The 17,847-nt window shown below is 42.8% G+C and overlaps 1 protein-coding gene across 6 annotated transcripts in view; it reads right to left on the bottom strand.

Annotated features, from left to right (window-relative positions):
- The window catches only part of LOC110521287 (pleckstrin homology domain-containing family A member 7), a 169,754-nt gene that overhangs the window by 138,338 nt on the left and 13,569 nt on the right, over positions 1-17,847 (bottom strand). Inside the window, exon 1 of one of the 6 annotated variants that reach the window (XM_021598744.2) lies at positions 4,648-4,970. The exons of the other annotated variants lie outside the window; for them this stretch is intronic. Within the exon in view, the coding sequence (XP_021454419.2) occupies positions 4,648-4,799 (152 nt within the window). The 5' untranslated portion in view covers positions 4,800-4,970. Of the gene's footprint in view, positions 1-4,647; positions 4,971-17,847 lie in introns of those variants that run through there. 6 annotated transcript variants of the gene reach the window in all.

Consider the following 17,847-nt stretch of genomic DNA (forward strand, 5'->3'; position numbering starts at 1 on the left):
AAGACATTCAATCCAATGTGTAGTGTTAAGATAAGACATTCAATCCAATGTGTAGTGTTAAGATAAGACATTCAACCCAATGTGTAGTGTTCAGATAAGACATTCAACCCAATGTGTAGTGTTAAGATAAGACATTCAACCCAATGTGTAGTGTTCAGATAAGACATTCAACCCAATGTGTAGTGTTCAGATAAGACATTCAACCCAATGTGTAGTGTTCAGATAAGACATTCAACCCAATGCTGTGGTACTTTTGATTTGTATTATTTATTTACCAGGTAAGTTGACTGAGAACACATTCTCATTTACATCAACGACCTCAGGAATAGTAAGAGGGGAGAGAAGGGAGATGAATCAGCCAATTACAAGCTGGGGATGATTCGGCAGCCATGATGCTATAAGGGTCAAATTGGGAATTTAGCCAGGACACCAGGGTTAACACCCTTACTCTTATGATAAGTGACACGGGATCTTTAGTGACCAGAGAGTCAGTACACCCGTACACCCATCTGAAAGAAAGCACCCTACACAGGGCAATGTCCCCAATCACTGCTCTGGGGAATTGGGATATATTTGTTTTTACCAGAGGAAAGAATGCCTCCGCCTGGCCCTCCAACACCCCTTCCATCAGCATCTGGTCTCCCTTCCTGGGACAGACCAAGGACCAACCCCGCTTAGCTTCAGAGGCAAGCCAGCAGTGGGATGCAGAGTGGTATGCTGCTGGAAGTGGTGTTGGAGGGCCAGTAGGAGGCACTGTTTCCCTCAGTGTAGTGTTAAGACATTCAACCCAATGCTGTAGTACTCAGTGTGTTGTTTCTCATCGAGAAGGCCCAGATTGATCTTACAAATGTTTTTAAAAAATGAATATTTAACCTTTATTTAACTAGGCAAGTCTGTTAAGAACAAATTCTTATTTACAATAACGGCTTACCCCGGACGACACTGGGCCAATTGTACTCCACCCTATGGGACTCCCAATTCGAACCAGGGACTGCAGTGCCTTAGACCCCTGCGCCACTCGGGAGCCTGAAGACTAATGTTTCTCCTACATGTTGCTGTAAAGCAGCAATGTCAACAGCAGCTCCAGGTGGTGAGTCTGTGTGCAGCAGAGCACAACAGATACAGGGGCACAAACTGGTGAGGGCCTAAAAAAGGAGACACTTTTTTTTGCACTGAAACATGCAAAACAAATCCCTGATGGGGGAAAATGCAGGTTTTAACTAATTAAACAAAGAATATGATCTACATGATCAGTCTCTGTGTGTAAAATAAAAAGTGGATAATGTGAACATAACTCACAGCTAAAAAAAAATGTAAGAAAGCAACCCAATGTCATTTGTTGCCTAGACATTACTACAAATGACACTCAAGTCTTGAGAAAAAACCAATACACTAATATTGCAGTTAGCCATGATAATATAATAAAAGAACACTTGTGACCACACACATCTAAATATTACAGTTGGGAAAAAAACATCTTAAAGTAGAAATAGAATGAAACAAACAGGCATTCTATTTTTGCTCTATTATAGTGGCCATTATAGCAGACATCGATCAAGTGCACAAGGCTACATGTGTGCAAAAAATAACATTCACTGAGTAAAACATGTCTAATCCCCCCTCACTAACACAAGTGTTACTGTCAAGTTCAACACAACAAAAACAATATATTTGGGCTACACTGCACATTATTACATTGTACACTTTCTGCCTGTGGACATCTGCTCGACAATGTGCCAGCAGAGCATGATACCCTTTGTTGTCATAATGGATCTCTTCCAGGCAGAGTAACACCTGATATACCCCTTTTCATCCACTGTATTGAAAAAGTGAGAAAGAGGGAAAGTGTTTGGTGTTCCTTTCACCTCTACAGTGGCATCCAGCGTAAGCCAGGCCCAGCTCCAGCGTAAGCCAGGCCCAGCTCCAGCGTAAGCCAGGCCCAGCTCCAGCGTAAGCCAGGCCCAGCTCCAGCGTAAGCCAGGCCCAGCTCCAGCGTAAGCCAGGCCCAGCTCCAGCTACACTTGATCCCTGAATCCACTTGTTTAACAAGCAACTCCTCATTTTCACCTAATTCTCTCATTCTGAAAATTAACCACATACTGAAAGGGGAAAACATTACTTAACAGATAGTAGTTAGTTCATTAGTATTTCACAGATGACCAGGGTCCAGTAAGCAGCTAACGCGTTAGAACTTGAGGAACGGCAAGGAGTCGTATACCAGTTATACCAGTGAATTGGTTAAGTTACTAAAGTTAACTCATCTGATGTACTTTATTAGGAAGCTCATTTTCATAAACTCCATTATTTGATCAGTTAGGTGGGCTAATGTTGCTCAACATTTCTCTGGCTAGTTAATGGAGAATTTGATCCAGCTAGCAAGATACCTTGTGATAACAATACTTGTTCCACCCCACTTTCTCCCTCACCTCAAACTTTCCAAATGCCAGTTGTTTTTCGGTTACAGCTCATGAAGTACGCTTCATCACCTTCTCACCCAGTCACCGTGGTCAGGCTTCTCACCTACTTGACCTCTTCATTACCGTTCAGAGGACACACTGCTGTAAATTAACTGGCAAACTGCCATTCCCCTCTTTCCAGAGGGGATCTACATGAATCACGTAGGTCATTTATTGTGGATTCAAAACGGCAAATATTCTCAGAAAGGTGACTAGTTTGCATCCCTGCAGATAACATTGGGTTATGGTTCCTTAGTTATTACATTAAGGACGTACAGTGGGTATGTGACTTGGCACACTAATACATAGCTATTTCACATCTGCTAGGCTATAGCTCAGAATTTCTCTGGTGCTGGAGCCAGCTCAGGCACCAGGGATGTTGCTGACCAGTCCCTCAGAGAGTTGTCTATCTGGCACCTATTTTTCTTTGTACGCTAAGCTGTCCTCCAAGGAGAACCATAGATTGGTCTGGTAGAAATAAGGTTTGTAAACACCATTTTTTTCAGACAGCATTCCACACAGACAGCAGTCATAGCACGTGATGCATGCCCAGAGAAAACCTGAGGCAATACAGCCAGGCACATCCAGTTCTTACATGGCTGACCCCACCACTTCATTGATCTGTGCCATCCGCAAGAAACACGGTAGACAACTTCAATGACTAAACACTGATGACAGTTCTGTCCTAATGACCTACGTTCTGTGCTCCCTCGCTACACAAGTATTTTTTATTAATTTGACCTTTATTTAACTAGACAAGTCAGTTAAGAACAAATTCTTATTTTCAATGACGGCCTAGGAACAGTGGGTTAACTGCCTGTTCAGGGGCAGAACGACAGATTTGTACCTTGTCAGCTCGGGGATTTGAACTTGCAACCTTCCGATTACTAGCCCAACGCTCTAACCACTAGGTTAGAGCGAATTAGCAGGAAAGTATTCAACCTCAGATACCTTGCATAATCTTCCTTGGAGGTATCTTCCTATTAAAAACTGCCATAAGACCTTGGAGGTATCTTCCTATTAAAACTGCCATAACACACAGGAAAGTATTCAACCTCAGATACCTTGGATAATCTTCCTATTAAAACTGCCATAAGACCTTGGATAATCTTCCTATTAAAAACTGCCATAATACACAGGAAAGTATTCAACCTCAGATACCTTGGATAATCTTCCTCTTGTTGAATAGCCACTTCGATTCCCATCTCTTATATCCAAATTAAAAATGCAACATTTCCTCCTCCTGTTTAATGCTGAATAAATAACAGTACGTGGAAGCGAAGTTTAAAAATTAGCGCAAACATCAGAATTTAGCTTGGTCGCCACTAGGGGCTGGCCGATCTACAGTGACGTGTTTGCCACTAGCTTGGCAGTGATGGGTTGTCTCTGTTAAGTAACAGCATTTTGGTTTTCTTGTGAATATCATATTTTGAATTGAAAATGCTTTCTGATGTTTTACAGGAATCTGGTCCTTGTCATCATCACTGATTTGCATGTTCAAGTTTTTGGTCAACACAAATATATGTCTATGGCCTGTCAGACTCCTACAGTGAGAGGCTATCCACCTGTTGCATGGGCTGGCTTTGGTAAGAGGGACTGGGTAATTGATAACCGTGCTAGTAATGCTGTCATATTCCTCCAGTCAATCCAAATGAATCCAATGTTTGCTTTCTGAGGGTGCCGTTAGGGTGTGTATGTGTGTAAGTATATGTGCGCGGTTGACTGTATGTAGACGTGCGTGTGTGTGGTTGACTGCGTGTGTGTGTGTGTGTTCGTGTGGGCATGTGTATATGAGCGGTTAAAACAGTGTGATGCAGATGCCACACGCACTGCTGTCCTGAATAGGGTGATGTACAACACGGGACACGTCTTCACCAAAAAACAAATGTAACAAGCTGTAATGCAGCAGTTTATAAGCCTCGCTGCTGCTGATCAATATCAATACCACAAAAAGGTACTTATCTAACACAACTCCTGGGTTGTGTTCATTAGGGCATGCAACGTAAAAATGTGTAAGAACATTTTTGCAACGGAAAACAAAAACCAGCGTTTCTCTTCCTGTGATTCAGTCCGTTTTCTTCTATTTGGTAATGAAAAAAAGTGTTGTCAGGATTTGGCAAGAATGAATTAGGTGCCAACATAAGGAACGTATAAAAAAAGGTTAAGTAGGTATTAAGTATTCAATGTTTACCTGGGGTTGTAGGTCAGATCCCATGTTGTGGAGATGTAACTTCCTACGCTAGCGACAGCCTTGGTTCGTCTGGGCCATGTGGCGAGATGCTTGATGGGAACCAGTTGGTGACCTGAGTCTCTTGCGGGGTCAGAGCTAAAGCAGGTCCCCATCCTCAGAGGACTAACTGTAGCTAGTCTGTATATTTCTCCCTCTAGCTCAGGTAGTGTTTTGGCTTGTCACTATGTCCCATCTCTTTTTCCCCTCCTCCTCTCTTAGTCCCATGCAGTGTTAGTCTTCCCTCCTTTTGTTTCGCTCTCTCCTTCTGTCCTCTATTTCTGTATTCTCTGTTTCTTCCTCTCGGTCTCCTTCCTCTCCAGTGTTGCGCACATGACACCCTTTCTCTCTCTCTCCACTCCAACTCAGAATGCTAATGTTTTTGCACCCGAGCACTATTGACAGAATGCCTACTGTCTCCCACGGTGCAACGTGGACACTGGACAGATGTTTTGGCCACAACACAATGTATCTACCAACTCTCGCCATCTCTTCCTCAATTCCTCCTTTGTGTGTGTCCTCCTCCACTCCCCATCTGTGTTCTGTATGGTCGGGCCCCCATACTGCAAAGACGAGCCCCTCTTGTTTGTCTATTAGAATCAATCATGTTGAGCAGAAGTCATATCCCTATGGGCCCTGGTAAAAAGTAGTGCACTAAATAGGGAGTAGGGTACCATTGGGGAAATAACCATTGAAATCCTTAGGCCCTCTATTATTATTATTTTATCTAATTATACACATTTTCGGGATGGTAAAACATTTTCAGTGTAAACTTAAACTACTAAAACCAGATATAAAGTATGTAGAAAAGATAAAGGAACTATATATTTTTTTAATATACACTACCGTTCAAAAGTTTGGGGTCACTTCGAAAAATCCTTGTTTTTGAAAGAAAAGCACATTTGTCCATTAAAATAACATCAAATTGATCAGAAATACAGTGTAGACATTGTTAATGTTGTAAATGACTAGCTGGAAACGGCAGATGAAAAAGCCAGCATCCCGGAGTCGCCTCTTCACTGCTGACATTTAGATTAGTGTTTTGCCGGTACTATTTAATGAAGCTGCCAGTGGAGGACTTGTGACACTTGACACTCTAATGTACTTGTCCTCATGCCCAGTTGTGCACCGGGGCCTCCCACTCCTCTTTCTATTCTGGTTAGAACCAGTGTGCGCTGTTCTGTGAAGGGAGTAGTACACAGCGCTGTACGAGATCTTCAGTTTCTTGCCAATTTCTCACATGGAATAGCCTTCATTTCTCAGAGCAAGAATAGAGTGACAAGTTTCAGAAGAAAGTTCTTTGTTTCTGGCCATTTTGAGCCTGTAATCGAACCCACAAAATGCTGATGCTCCAGATACAACAAGTCTAAAGAAGGCCAGTTTTATTGCTTCTTTAAAAGAACAACAGTTTTCAGCTGTGCTAGCATAATTGCAAAATGGTTTTCTGATGATCAATTAGCCTTTTAAAATGATAAACTTGGATTAGGTAACAACGTGCCATTGGAACACAGGAGTGATGGTTTCTGATAATAAAAAATCTGCCGTTTCCAGCTACAATAGTCATTTAGAACATTAACAATGTCTACACTGTATAATCTGATCAATTCAATGTTATTTTAATGGACAAAAAAAAAGTGCCTTCCTTTCAAAAATAAGGACATTTAAGTAACCCCAAACTTTTGAATGGTAGTGTAGGTCCATTAGTCAGGGATAATTGCTAAATTCCAAAAACAATGAATTTAGAGTGATATATTTTGTTTTTATGTTTGAGCAAAATAATACAGAATTAGTAATGCTAATTATGCCTAGAATGGCAATATTTTCTCTCAGCACCATGGCAGAATATGTAGAATTGCAGCCCCTTTTGGAATTACTAGAATAGGTATTTAGAGTAGGTATTTCCATTCAAGTGGTGTGAGTGAGGGGCTTTGTCCACTCTAGTAATTATATGCTTTCTCCCCTCGGTCAGGCTTGTGGCCAACAACAATCCCACACTGCACAACAGAGGTCCAAGCTGGTGGAAACTAGATTACCACTCAGAGAGCCCAAAACAGTGGGTGGGTATTATCCTTTCTTTTCAAGTGATGTCTTCATTTAATATACCCTTCAAGGTTTGTTTGCGTACATCTTTCTCCACTAGAGAGAAAGAATGAGAGAAAAATAAAAAAAGAGCGAGAGAGAGATTCCATCCTCGGAGGCCTGGACGTCACCTATAGCCCTCGTTTGACGTCCATCAACCTGTTCTGTCAGTATTCGTCCTTGGGAGTTTGTGCTCTTTGCATCCCTTTTGTCTGGCTGTACGAGTGGGAACCTTGTGTAGAAATAACAAGCTGAAGTAATAACATCCTCACAATCCAATCTCCTATTCTAATAGGGAGGAGTTCTTCCAAAGGTTGTGTTTATAGAACATCTCTAGAGATGTCTGCTCTGGCCAGCACTGCTACTGACTGAGCATGTTTTCATGTTTTTTTTACAATAGCAAAGAGAAGCTGGAGGGTGCGCAATTCAAATAAATAACCATAAAAAGTATGGTTATTAAACATTTAGGTACATATAAAAGTGTCTTATATCGGTTGAAAGCTTAAATTTGTGTTAATCTAACTGCACTGTCCGATTTACAGTAGCTATTTCAGCGTAAACATGCCATGTGAATGTTTGAGGACGGCTCCCCACATCAAAATATTTTTCCACCGGCACAGGTTTCATGAATTCACAAATATCGATTAAATATTCACTTTTTGAAAATCTTCCTCTGATTTGTCATCCAAAGGGTCCCAGTTATAACATGTAGTGTAGTTTTGTTTGATAAAATCACTCTTTTTTTTTAGGATATAGTCGGTTTAGTTGGCGCCATCGATTTGAGTAATCCACGCAGAGAAAGGAATCTGAAAATCTACCCCTAAACTTTGTTTCAACAAGTCAAAATACGTTTCTATTCACTTCTCAGATACCCGAAAATGTAATCAAACTATAATATTTCTTACGGAAAGAAGTATGTTCAATAGGAATCCGATTTTAAACAGGTGCGTCCTGTCTTCATGGCGCACGCAAACACGAATTTCCAAGACTGTGTCCCTGTACTAAAACTGATATTTCTTATTTGTTTTGGAAGTTACAACCCTGAAAACTTGAACATAGACTGCTGACACCCTGTGGAAGCCATACGAATTGCACCACGGGCGCTAATTTTAAGTATGCCCTATACTTGCCGTTGTAAGAACGTTGTCTCAAAAAAAATAATTCTGGTTCGTTTTTCTTTGGATTTTATCCTACCATATCTATTGTGTTATATTCTCCTACATTATATTAACATTTCTACAGACTTCAACATTTCTTCTTTCCAATGGTACCAATTATATGCGTATCCTGGCTTCAGGGCCTGAGCAACAGGCAGTTTACTTTGGACAAGTCATTCAGGCGGAAATTGAGAAAAAAGGGTCCTAGCCCTAATTAAGAGACATGAATACCACAGACAACGTGGGAGAGTTCTGGTGAAATGCCCTCACAATGTTTCTCTCTCAGTAGTGTGGTCTTGCCTGGTCCCAGATCTGTTTTTGCGGTCTTACCAACTCCTACGATCATTGTCACGCCATTTGGAGAGAAAAAAACTGAGCTGGTGGTAACTACATTCCACTCAGAGAGCCCAAAACAGTGGGCGGGTATTATCCTTTCTTTTCAAGTGATGTCTTCATTTCATATACCCTTCAAGGTATGTTTGCGTACATCTTTCTTTACTAGAGAAAGAAAAAGAGACAGAGATAAACAGAGACAGAAGGGTAGAGTAGCCGAGAGGGTGAGAGCAGTCTACAGACAGTGTGTACGCCTCAGGGCACTAAACACAAATATAAAAGATTTGACTGAGTTACAGTTCATATAAGGAAATCAGTCTATTGAAATAAATTAATGAGGCCCAAATCTATGGAGTTCACATGACAGGGAATACAGATATACATCAATCGGTATAGGCTTTTTTTGGTCCTCCAATAATCGGTATCGGAAAATCATAATCGGTCGACCTCTAGAAGTTATCAACATTTTAAAATGAATAGATTTGGTAGATCATTATTTCAACCTCCCCACATTATAACTGAAAGAGGAAGTGTAAACTTTAACATAGCCTATTAGCTAGAAAGGTAACTCCAGACCCATTTTCACTAAGACCAGCTGTTTAGCTGGTTAAACAAAGGTTAGCCGTGTGTTGGCAAAAATGTATGTCCAATTCAAGAAAGCTCACCAGCAGCTAGCGGTACTCTCCTCATGGTAGCCTATTTCCTATTTCAAAGCCTGTCAGATTCTCCAGTGAGTGCAATTGTCTGCAATGAGAGTTGTTCTCAATTTTAGTAGTGGAGAAATCATTTGAAAGAAGATATTCTTCTATTTTCTACTGTAGGTATGTAATTCAAAAATCAGTTTATTCTGTTGTTGCAAGCAAACATTTTTTATATATATTTGAGGACCCCCGGGTTGAATACCCCTGCACTACACAGTATATGCCATTGTAACAGAGTGCATAGGTTTATCTTATCATGACCCTCAAGTTCTACACACATAAAAACACACAAATAATGTGAAAGCACATTTTAATTCACACTACAAATAGCAGCTCTGCTGGTTATTAAAATATTGATGGACCATCTGTGGATATGAGTTGAGATATAGGCTACAATCTACTAATAGATAAGAAATCTAAGAGACAGCACCGGTTGAGGGTAGTGAGAGGTTTTTTCAATTTTCGCCCAAAATGACATACCCAAATCTAACTGCCTGCAGCCCAGGACCTGAAGCAAGAATATGCATATTCTTGATACCATTTGAAAGGAAACACTTTGTAGTTTGTGAAATTAATGTTGGAGAATATAACACATTAGATCTGATAAAAGATCATTCAAACAAAAAAAACTTGCATTTTCTATTATACATTTTTTCCCCCATCAAAAAAGAAAAAGGCCATCATATAATATTGCCGTTTCGGCACAATTTAGATTTTGGCCACTAGATGGAAGCAGTGTGTGTGCAAATTTTCAGATTGATCCAGTGAAGCATTACAATACTGGACAATATTTCGTATCAAGTCTGCCCAAATGTGCCGAATTGGTCAATTGAAACATTTTCAATTTTCAACAAGTACATAACTATATGAGAACATACAAAAATAATATGGTAATACAAAACGTAAGTTTACACACTCCCAGGAATGTCATACATGATGGATCATTAGCTTATACACCAACTTTCATACATCTAGATGGCCCGTGCGGGGTGGTGTGGAGCCAGAGACAGCAGGGGTTCAAACTGTAGAACCCAGTTCCAACATTTGAATATAAAAATTGATTTTATCAAACAAAACTATGCTACATTTAATCTCTGGGACCCTCAGGATAACAAATCAGAGAAAGATTACTTAATGTACTTACATTATTTACCTTCAAAGGTGAATGTATCAAACCAGTTGCATGATAAAAGTGTTTTGTTGTTGTGTACTCTCCTCAAACAATAGCATTGTAGCTTTTCACTGTAATAGCTACTGTAAATTGGACAGTGTAGTTAGCTTAAATTCTTGTTAATCTTTCTACCCATATAAGGCATCTTGAGAAATGTTCTTGTTACTTACAGCATCATGCTAATCACATAAGCGCACGTTAGCTAAACCATCCTGGTATAGGGACACCGATCCCATAGAGGTTAAGGAAAAGATCGTTCCTAAGTGCAATTCCTCAAAGTGTTCCTAGATAATTCATAGTTTTCTTAAAACTTAATAAATATCTTCTTATGTGTCATTGCCATTAGTGACAGGCTTATTTATTGGTTTCAAGCACATGTGACAGGGATGATAGGATTTAGTCCACTATAACAAAGTGTTGATATTTCCATTTTATTCAATTTATCTGATTTATGTCTCGGGAATTTTAAAAAATGTAGTTAGCTCTCGAACCCTTTATACACAAAAACAAACGTTATTTTTCACACATTATAGCAGAACAGCTATATCAAAATCAAAAATGGATAACCAAGAAAAGTGCAATATAAACTTCAGCAAAGACCTTGAAGTGATGGTGGAGGAAATATGTTGCTGTTGGGGAAACTTCATAACTGCGGGGTCACTGCAGAGATCAGAAAGAGAGGATGGGTGAGAGGTCGAGTCTGTCTCTGCTGTTGGGGAAACTTCATAACTGCAGGGTCACTGCAGAGACCAGAAAGAGAGGATGGGTGAGAGAGGTCGAGTCTGTCTCTGCTGTTGGGGAAACTTCATAACTGCGGGGTCACTGCAGAGACCAGAAAGAGAGGATGGGTGAGAGAGGTCGAGTCTGTCTCTGCTGTTGGGGAAACTTCATAACTGCGGGGTCACTGCAGAGACCAGAAAGAGAGGATGGGTGAGAGAGGTCGAGTCTGTCTCTGCTGTTGGGGGAACTTCATAACTGCGGGGTCACTGCAGAGATCAGAAAGAGAGGATGGGTGAGAGGTCGAGTCTGTCTCTGCTGTTGGGGAAACTTCATAACTGCGGGGTCACTGCAGAGACCAGAAAGAGAGGATGGGTGAGAGAGGTCGAGTCTGTCTCTGCTGTTGGGGGAACTTCATAACTGCGGGGTCACTGCAGAGATCAGAAAGAGAGGATGGGTGAGAGGTCGAGTCTGTCTCTGCTGTTGGGGAAACTTCATAACTGCGGGGTCACTGCAGAGACCAGAAAGAGAGGATGGGTGAGAGAGGTCGAGTCTGTCTCTGCTGTTGGGGAAACTTCATAACTGCGGGGTCACTGCAGAGACCAGAAAGAGAGGATGGGTGAGAGAGGTCGAGTCTGTCTCTGCTGTTGGGGAAACTTCATAACTGCGGGGTCACTGCAGAGACCAGAAAGAGAGGATGGGTGAGCGAGGTCGAGTCTGTCTCTGCTGTTGGGGGAATGGCAAGGGACAGTGACGCCCTAAAAAAGAACCAAGTTCTTCTTTGCAAATTGACGAGCTAAAGCTAGCTATTTAACACTTACAGAATATTGTAATATATTGTTAATTTCTAGCTAGCTAGATAGTTTTGTTGCTTTATTTAAATGTCCGGTTGCCAACTGTGTCTGTGGCAGTGGCGCAAGAAAACTTTCATGGTATCCATTCGTCACAAGACAAGGGTTTAGCTGTCCTTCTATTTTATTTTTACCTTTATTTAACTAGGCAAGTCAGTTAAGAACACATGTTTATTTTCAATGACGGCCTAGGAACAGTGGGTTAACTGCCTGTTCAGGGGCAGAACGACAGCTCGGGGGTTTGAACTTGCAACCAACTTGCAACCTTGCAACCTTCCGGTTACTAGTCCAACGCTCTAACCACTAGGCTACATTTCCAAGATGAAATCCTAAAATATTTTAGAATCCCATTTCTTCTTAACTTTTTTTTTAGGAAGAAACATAGGGAAAAAATTAAGAACATTTCCAATAACTTTATTGAGGAATAGCAACTTTGCTTAACTTTCTTCATTTAAATTTTTTTATTTAACCATTATTTAACTAGGCAAGTCAGTTTAAAACAAATTCTTGTTTACAATGACAGCCTACACCGGCCAAACCCAGACGACGCTGGGCCAATTGTGCGCCGTCCTATGGGACTCCCAATCACGGCCGGTTGTGATAAAGCCTGGATTCGAACTAGGGTGTCTGTAGTGACGCCTCAAGCACTGCGATGCAGTACCTTAGACCGCTGTGCCACCCGGGAGCCCCACCTGGGAACCCATAAGTCTATAGTTTAGTAAAAAAATAGCAGTTAAGAAGAAATTTCTTCTTAAAGAAGGTTTTGTGAATCTGGGCCCAGATGTGTTCATTTTAGTCAATCACTGAACTGACCAACTGAGCAAGTTGATCAATTCAGTGATTGAATAAATTCAACACCTGGTCTTCCAGGTGGGAAAACTTCATAACTTCAGGGTCACTGCAGAGACCAGAAAGAGAGGAGGGGTGAGAGGTCGAGTCTGTCTCTGCTGGGTATGGTAAGGGACAGTGACGCCCTAATCCCGGCCGGTTGATTAGGGTGTCAAATGTTTTGACTGATTCCGTTTAGTTATTTTCAGCTAATTCCGTTTTCTGCTTTTGTTTTCCAGGTTTCCGTTTCCACAATTTTGTTTTTATTGAAAAATGTCTGAATTGGATGTTCTAAGTCTACAACAATGCTTAAACCACATCAGGTGACCACTTTTAAGGTCTGGGAAAATGTTGGTGTGTAGCTACCCTTTAAATCCAGGGCACCCCCAACAAGAGGCTGTTGTTTGGTGTTGTTTTTGTAGCACACATGTGTTGGTAGAGTTTGATAAACACTGGATTGAGGAAAATAATCATGATATCATTGGCTACTTTGTAGTTAACATTTAATTGAGAAGGTTTTTGGGAAAGCCTTTCCATCTACCAGAAGATTTGTCATTAGCATCATCGCTAACGGCTACACAAAGTGGTAGCTGTGCACATCCCGCAGATACACTGACAGGGAATACACTTTGCCTCTTCAAGAAATACAAATCACTGATGCATTCTGTTCATGTCCTATGATAAATCTGGGAAAATTAATTAATTTAATACATTTTGGAATATTGTTGAATTCTGTTTTGTCTGGAGTCCGGGATTCTGTCTGCATTTTCCGTATTGCAGATTTTATAGTGCACTACATACCCTCTCCAGGAACAGGGTTGCCTACCCCTGGTCTAGATTGTTAGTTCTCAAATATGATCTTATTCAAAAAATGTATAGTTCCATTATCTTTTCTACATATTTTATATATGGTTTTAGTTGTTTAAGTTTACACTGAAAATGTTTTCCCATTCTGAAAATTATAGAAGTGGGCCGACGCTGCTAAATCATTACCGACACTCCCGAAAATATGATACTTTTTAAAATCATTTTCGGAATGGTAAAACGTTTTGACACACACACACACACAGTGGTGGGATCAGTGACTATGCAGGGCCTCATAACTGGCCATGCCCCCAACATGGCAAACATCAAAAGTACCCAGCATGGAAACAATGTGCAAAGATCCCACACTAAGATCATGAGACAGGTGTAACCATGGCGATCTGATATGCAGCGTGACAAGCACAGACAGGAGGGTGAACTGGAGAAATAAAGCTAATTCTACTCTGACATCTGGGTTTTGTTTAGTGTGAGTCACATACAAAAACACACACGCTTGCTTACAGACACACACACACAATCGATTTCTGTATTCCCCTATCAAGCTCTGAAAGGCCTTAATACATACATACATGCAAAATGCACAAGGAAGGCTTATCTTTAGGTGCCATTCTCCAACTCAATGTGGACAGGAACAAAGAAAGTGGTTTTGACGTTACATTTAGATTTGAGGCTTTTAGTCTTTTCTCTCTGCCCACCCAAGACATTGTCAGTCAGTCAGTCAGTCAGTCAGAGAACTGGAATAACACAGTCATTCGAATGTGACTCCCAAAAGGCACCCTTATTCCCTACATAGTGCATTACATTTGACCAGAACCCTATGGGTCCGGGTCAAAAGTTGTGCACTATATATGGAATAGGGGTGCCATTTGGGACACAGTTTAAAATACTCCCATCCTAACATGAAGCCTACAATGCTGACAAGAGACAAGGTACAGTACTAAAAACAGTCTTTGCCTTTACCATAGAAAATATAATGTTATACAGAGTATGCCTGAAGTGAAGAAAACACACACACACACACACACACACACACACACACACACACACACACACACACACACACACACACACACGTGCTCTTTGGAGTGCTTATGAATTATTAGGAGATAAAAATCAAAGGTTGTGGGAAGATAAACCTGGCAGGCTTTTATTGTTATATACAACAGACAAATAGGGATTTTCATTTCAGTATAGACTTCATTTCATATTCACAAAAACACTCAAAAGCCCCTAGCCTGGTCTATCAAACAATAACATGTCTATTAGCAAACAGATGTGAATGCACACCCAAACACCTGACACCCAAACACCTGACACCCAAACACCTGTCACCCAAACACCTGACACCCAAACACCTGACACCCAAACACCTGTCACCCAAACACCTGTCACCCAAACACCTGTCACCCAAACACCTGTCATTCAAACACCTGTCACCCAAACACCTGACATAAATGTAGAAATCAGGCATTCTTCTGGCTCTCACCAGCTACCAGAGTCCCCAGCCTCAACATGAACGTGTCCACCCCCACCGGAGTCCCCAGCCTCAACATGAACGTGTCCACCACCACCGGAGTCCCCAGCCTCAACATGAACGTGTCCACCACCACCGGAGCTACCAGAGACCCCAGCCTCAACATGAACATGTCCACCACCACCGGAGCTACCAGAGACCCCAGCCTCAACATGAACGTGTCCACCACCACCGGAGCTACCAGATACCCCAGCCTCAACATGAACGTGTCCAGCAACACCGGAGCTACCAGATACCCCAGCCTCAACATGAACGTGTCCAGCAACACCGGAGCTACCAGATACCCCAGCCTCAACATGAACGTGTCCACCACCACCGGAGCTACCAGAGCCCCCAGCCTCAACATGAACGTGTCCACCACCACCGGAGCTACCAGATACCCCAGCCTCAACATGAACATGTCCACCACCACCGGAGCTACCAGAGACCCCAGCCTCAACATGAACGTGTCCACCCCCACCGGAGTCCCCAGCCTCAACATGAACGTGTCCACCCCCACCGGAGCTACCAGATACCCCGGCCTCAACATGAACATGTCCACCACCACCAGAGCTACCAGATACCCCAGCCTCAACATGAACGTGTCCACCACCACCGGAGCTACCAGATACCCCAGCCTCAACATGAACATGTCCACCACCATCGGAGCTACCAGATACCCCAGCCTCAACATGAACGTGTCCACCACCACCGGAGCTACCAGAGACCCCAGCCTCAACATGAACGTGTCCACCACCACCGGAGCTACCAGATACCCCAGCCTCAACATGAACGTGTCCAGCACCACCGGAGCTACCAGAGACCCCAGCCTCAACATGAACGTGTCCAGCACCACCGGAGACCCCAGCCTCAACATGAACGTGTCCACCACCACCGGAGACCCCAGCCTCAACATGAACGTGTCCAGCACCACCGGAGCTACCAGATACCCCAGCCTCAACATGAACGTGTCCAGCACCACCGGAGCTACCAGATACCCCAGCCTCAACATGAACGTGTCCACCACCACCGGAGCTACCAGATACCCCAGCCTCAACATGAACGTGTCCACCACCACCGGAGCTACCAGATACCCCAGCCTCAACATGAACGTGTCCACCCCCACCGGAGACCCCAGCCTCAACATGAACGTGTCCAGCACCACCGGAGCTACCAGATACCCCAGCCTCAACATGAACGTGTCCACCCCCACCGGAGCTACCAGAGCCCCCAGCCTCAACATGAACGTGTCCACCACCACCGGAGCTACTAGATACCCCAGCCTCAACATGAACATGTCCACCCCCACCGGAGTCCCCAGCCTCAACATGAACGTGTCCACCACCACCAGAGCTACCAGATACCCCAGCCTCAACATGAACGTGTCCACCACCACCGGAGCTACCAGATACCCCAGCCTCAACATGAACGTGTCCACCCCCACCGGAGACCCCAGCCTCAACATGAACGTGTCCAGCACCACCGGAGCTACCAGATACCCCAGCCTCAACATGAACGTGTCCAGCACCACCGGAGCTACCAGAGCCCCCAGCCTCAACATGAACGTGTCCACCACCACCAGAGCTACTAGATACCCCGGCCTCAACATGAACCCCAGCAGACAACAAGCTGGCCTCTCACTACAACAGAGACACGAGGGATCCAGGGCAGTTGTCACAACAGCACACCTGGCTAGGTATATACAGAGAGCAGTACAAACACACACATACAGTGTCACGTACGCACACTGAGACAAACAGCTTGAGCACATACACACACGTTAATGCTCATATAGGAAAGAACTGTCGACCATAGCTATTCTAGAATTCACGGTCACTGTAGTGTGTGTGTGTGTGTGTGTGTGTGTGGAAACCTTGACCCATGCCTACGCACTGATTCAAACATGACGAACTTACACAAAATGACAGTCCAGCGCTCTTCATCTGAAACGAGAGAAAATCCCTCAGCAGATCAACAAGTGTTAATATTAGTGAATGCTAGGATATAGACGTATCATTATCCATGACATACTGGAGTCAAGTTTTGGCCCTGTTCCCTGTATAGTGCATAGGGTCCCTTTAGGGATATAACCCATCATACAACTATTGGGACATTAGAAGAATAGGCTTCTATGACAACATGAGAGGAGCATGATTCAATTGGCTCATTGATATGAATGGAATCACAGCCTGAAATACATCGCCAAACTGCGAGGCAGCAAGGCTTTCTGGAAATATTTCAGTACATAGTATGGTAGTCCACTTGAAACACATAACACTCTTTTGAATGACAGTAGCAGTATTTGGCTTTACATGCTCCACATGCCTTTAGGGTCAGCCACAGCCCTGACCCAACACACACAAACAGTTGATCAATAATTAGCCAGCAGCTGAATAACTCCCTGAGCTCAGCACTAGAGTGCAAATCCGGTGAGTCAGGCAGCACAGTGAGTCATTCCCCCCTCCTCTCTTTTCATCTATCCTCTCCTATTTTCTCACTACCTCCCCAGGTCCTCATATGCAACTCTCCTCCCCAACTCACCTATCCTATCCTCTCATCTACGATCCTCCACAATGTCTCCTCTCTTTCACTTTTCAAATATCCTCTCTATTCTCTACCAAGACAATATAAGACCAGTGATGACCAGTAATCAATGTCTCAACCTCTGGAAGAATACTAGTAACGATCCCAAAACGTTTTTGGTTCAAGATACGTTATGGAATGGACAGCACTAGTGTCATGCTCTAGCTAAATGCACTGGACTGAATGAATCATCTCCGCAAATACGCACTTCTGTCCCAAATGGCATTCTATTCCCTATGGAGTGCACTACTTTTGAACAGAACCCTGGTTTAAAGTAGTGCACTACAAAGGGAATAGGGTGCCATTTGGAGCAGAACCTTTGTAATGACTTGAATATTAGAAACAGATACTCCACTGGTTATTGTTCCTCTACTAATACCCTCTAATATAAAGATCAACCATTAAG

This window comes from Oncorhynchus mykiss, chromosome 30 (assembly GCF_013265735.2).
Source record: "Oncorhynchus mykiss isolate Arlee chromosome 30, USDA_OmykA_1.1, whole genome shotgun sequence".
Taxonomy (NCBI): domain Eukaryota; kingdom Metazoa; phylum Chordata; class Actinopteri; order Salmoniformes; family Salmonidae; genus Oncorhynchus; species Oncorhynchus mykiss.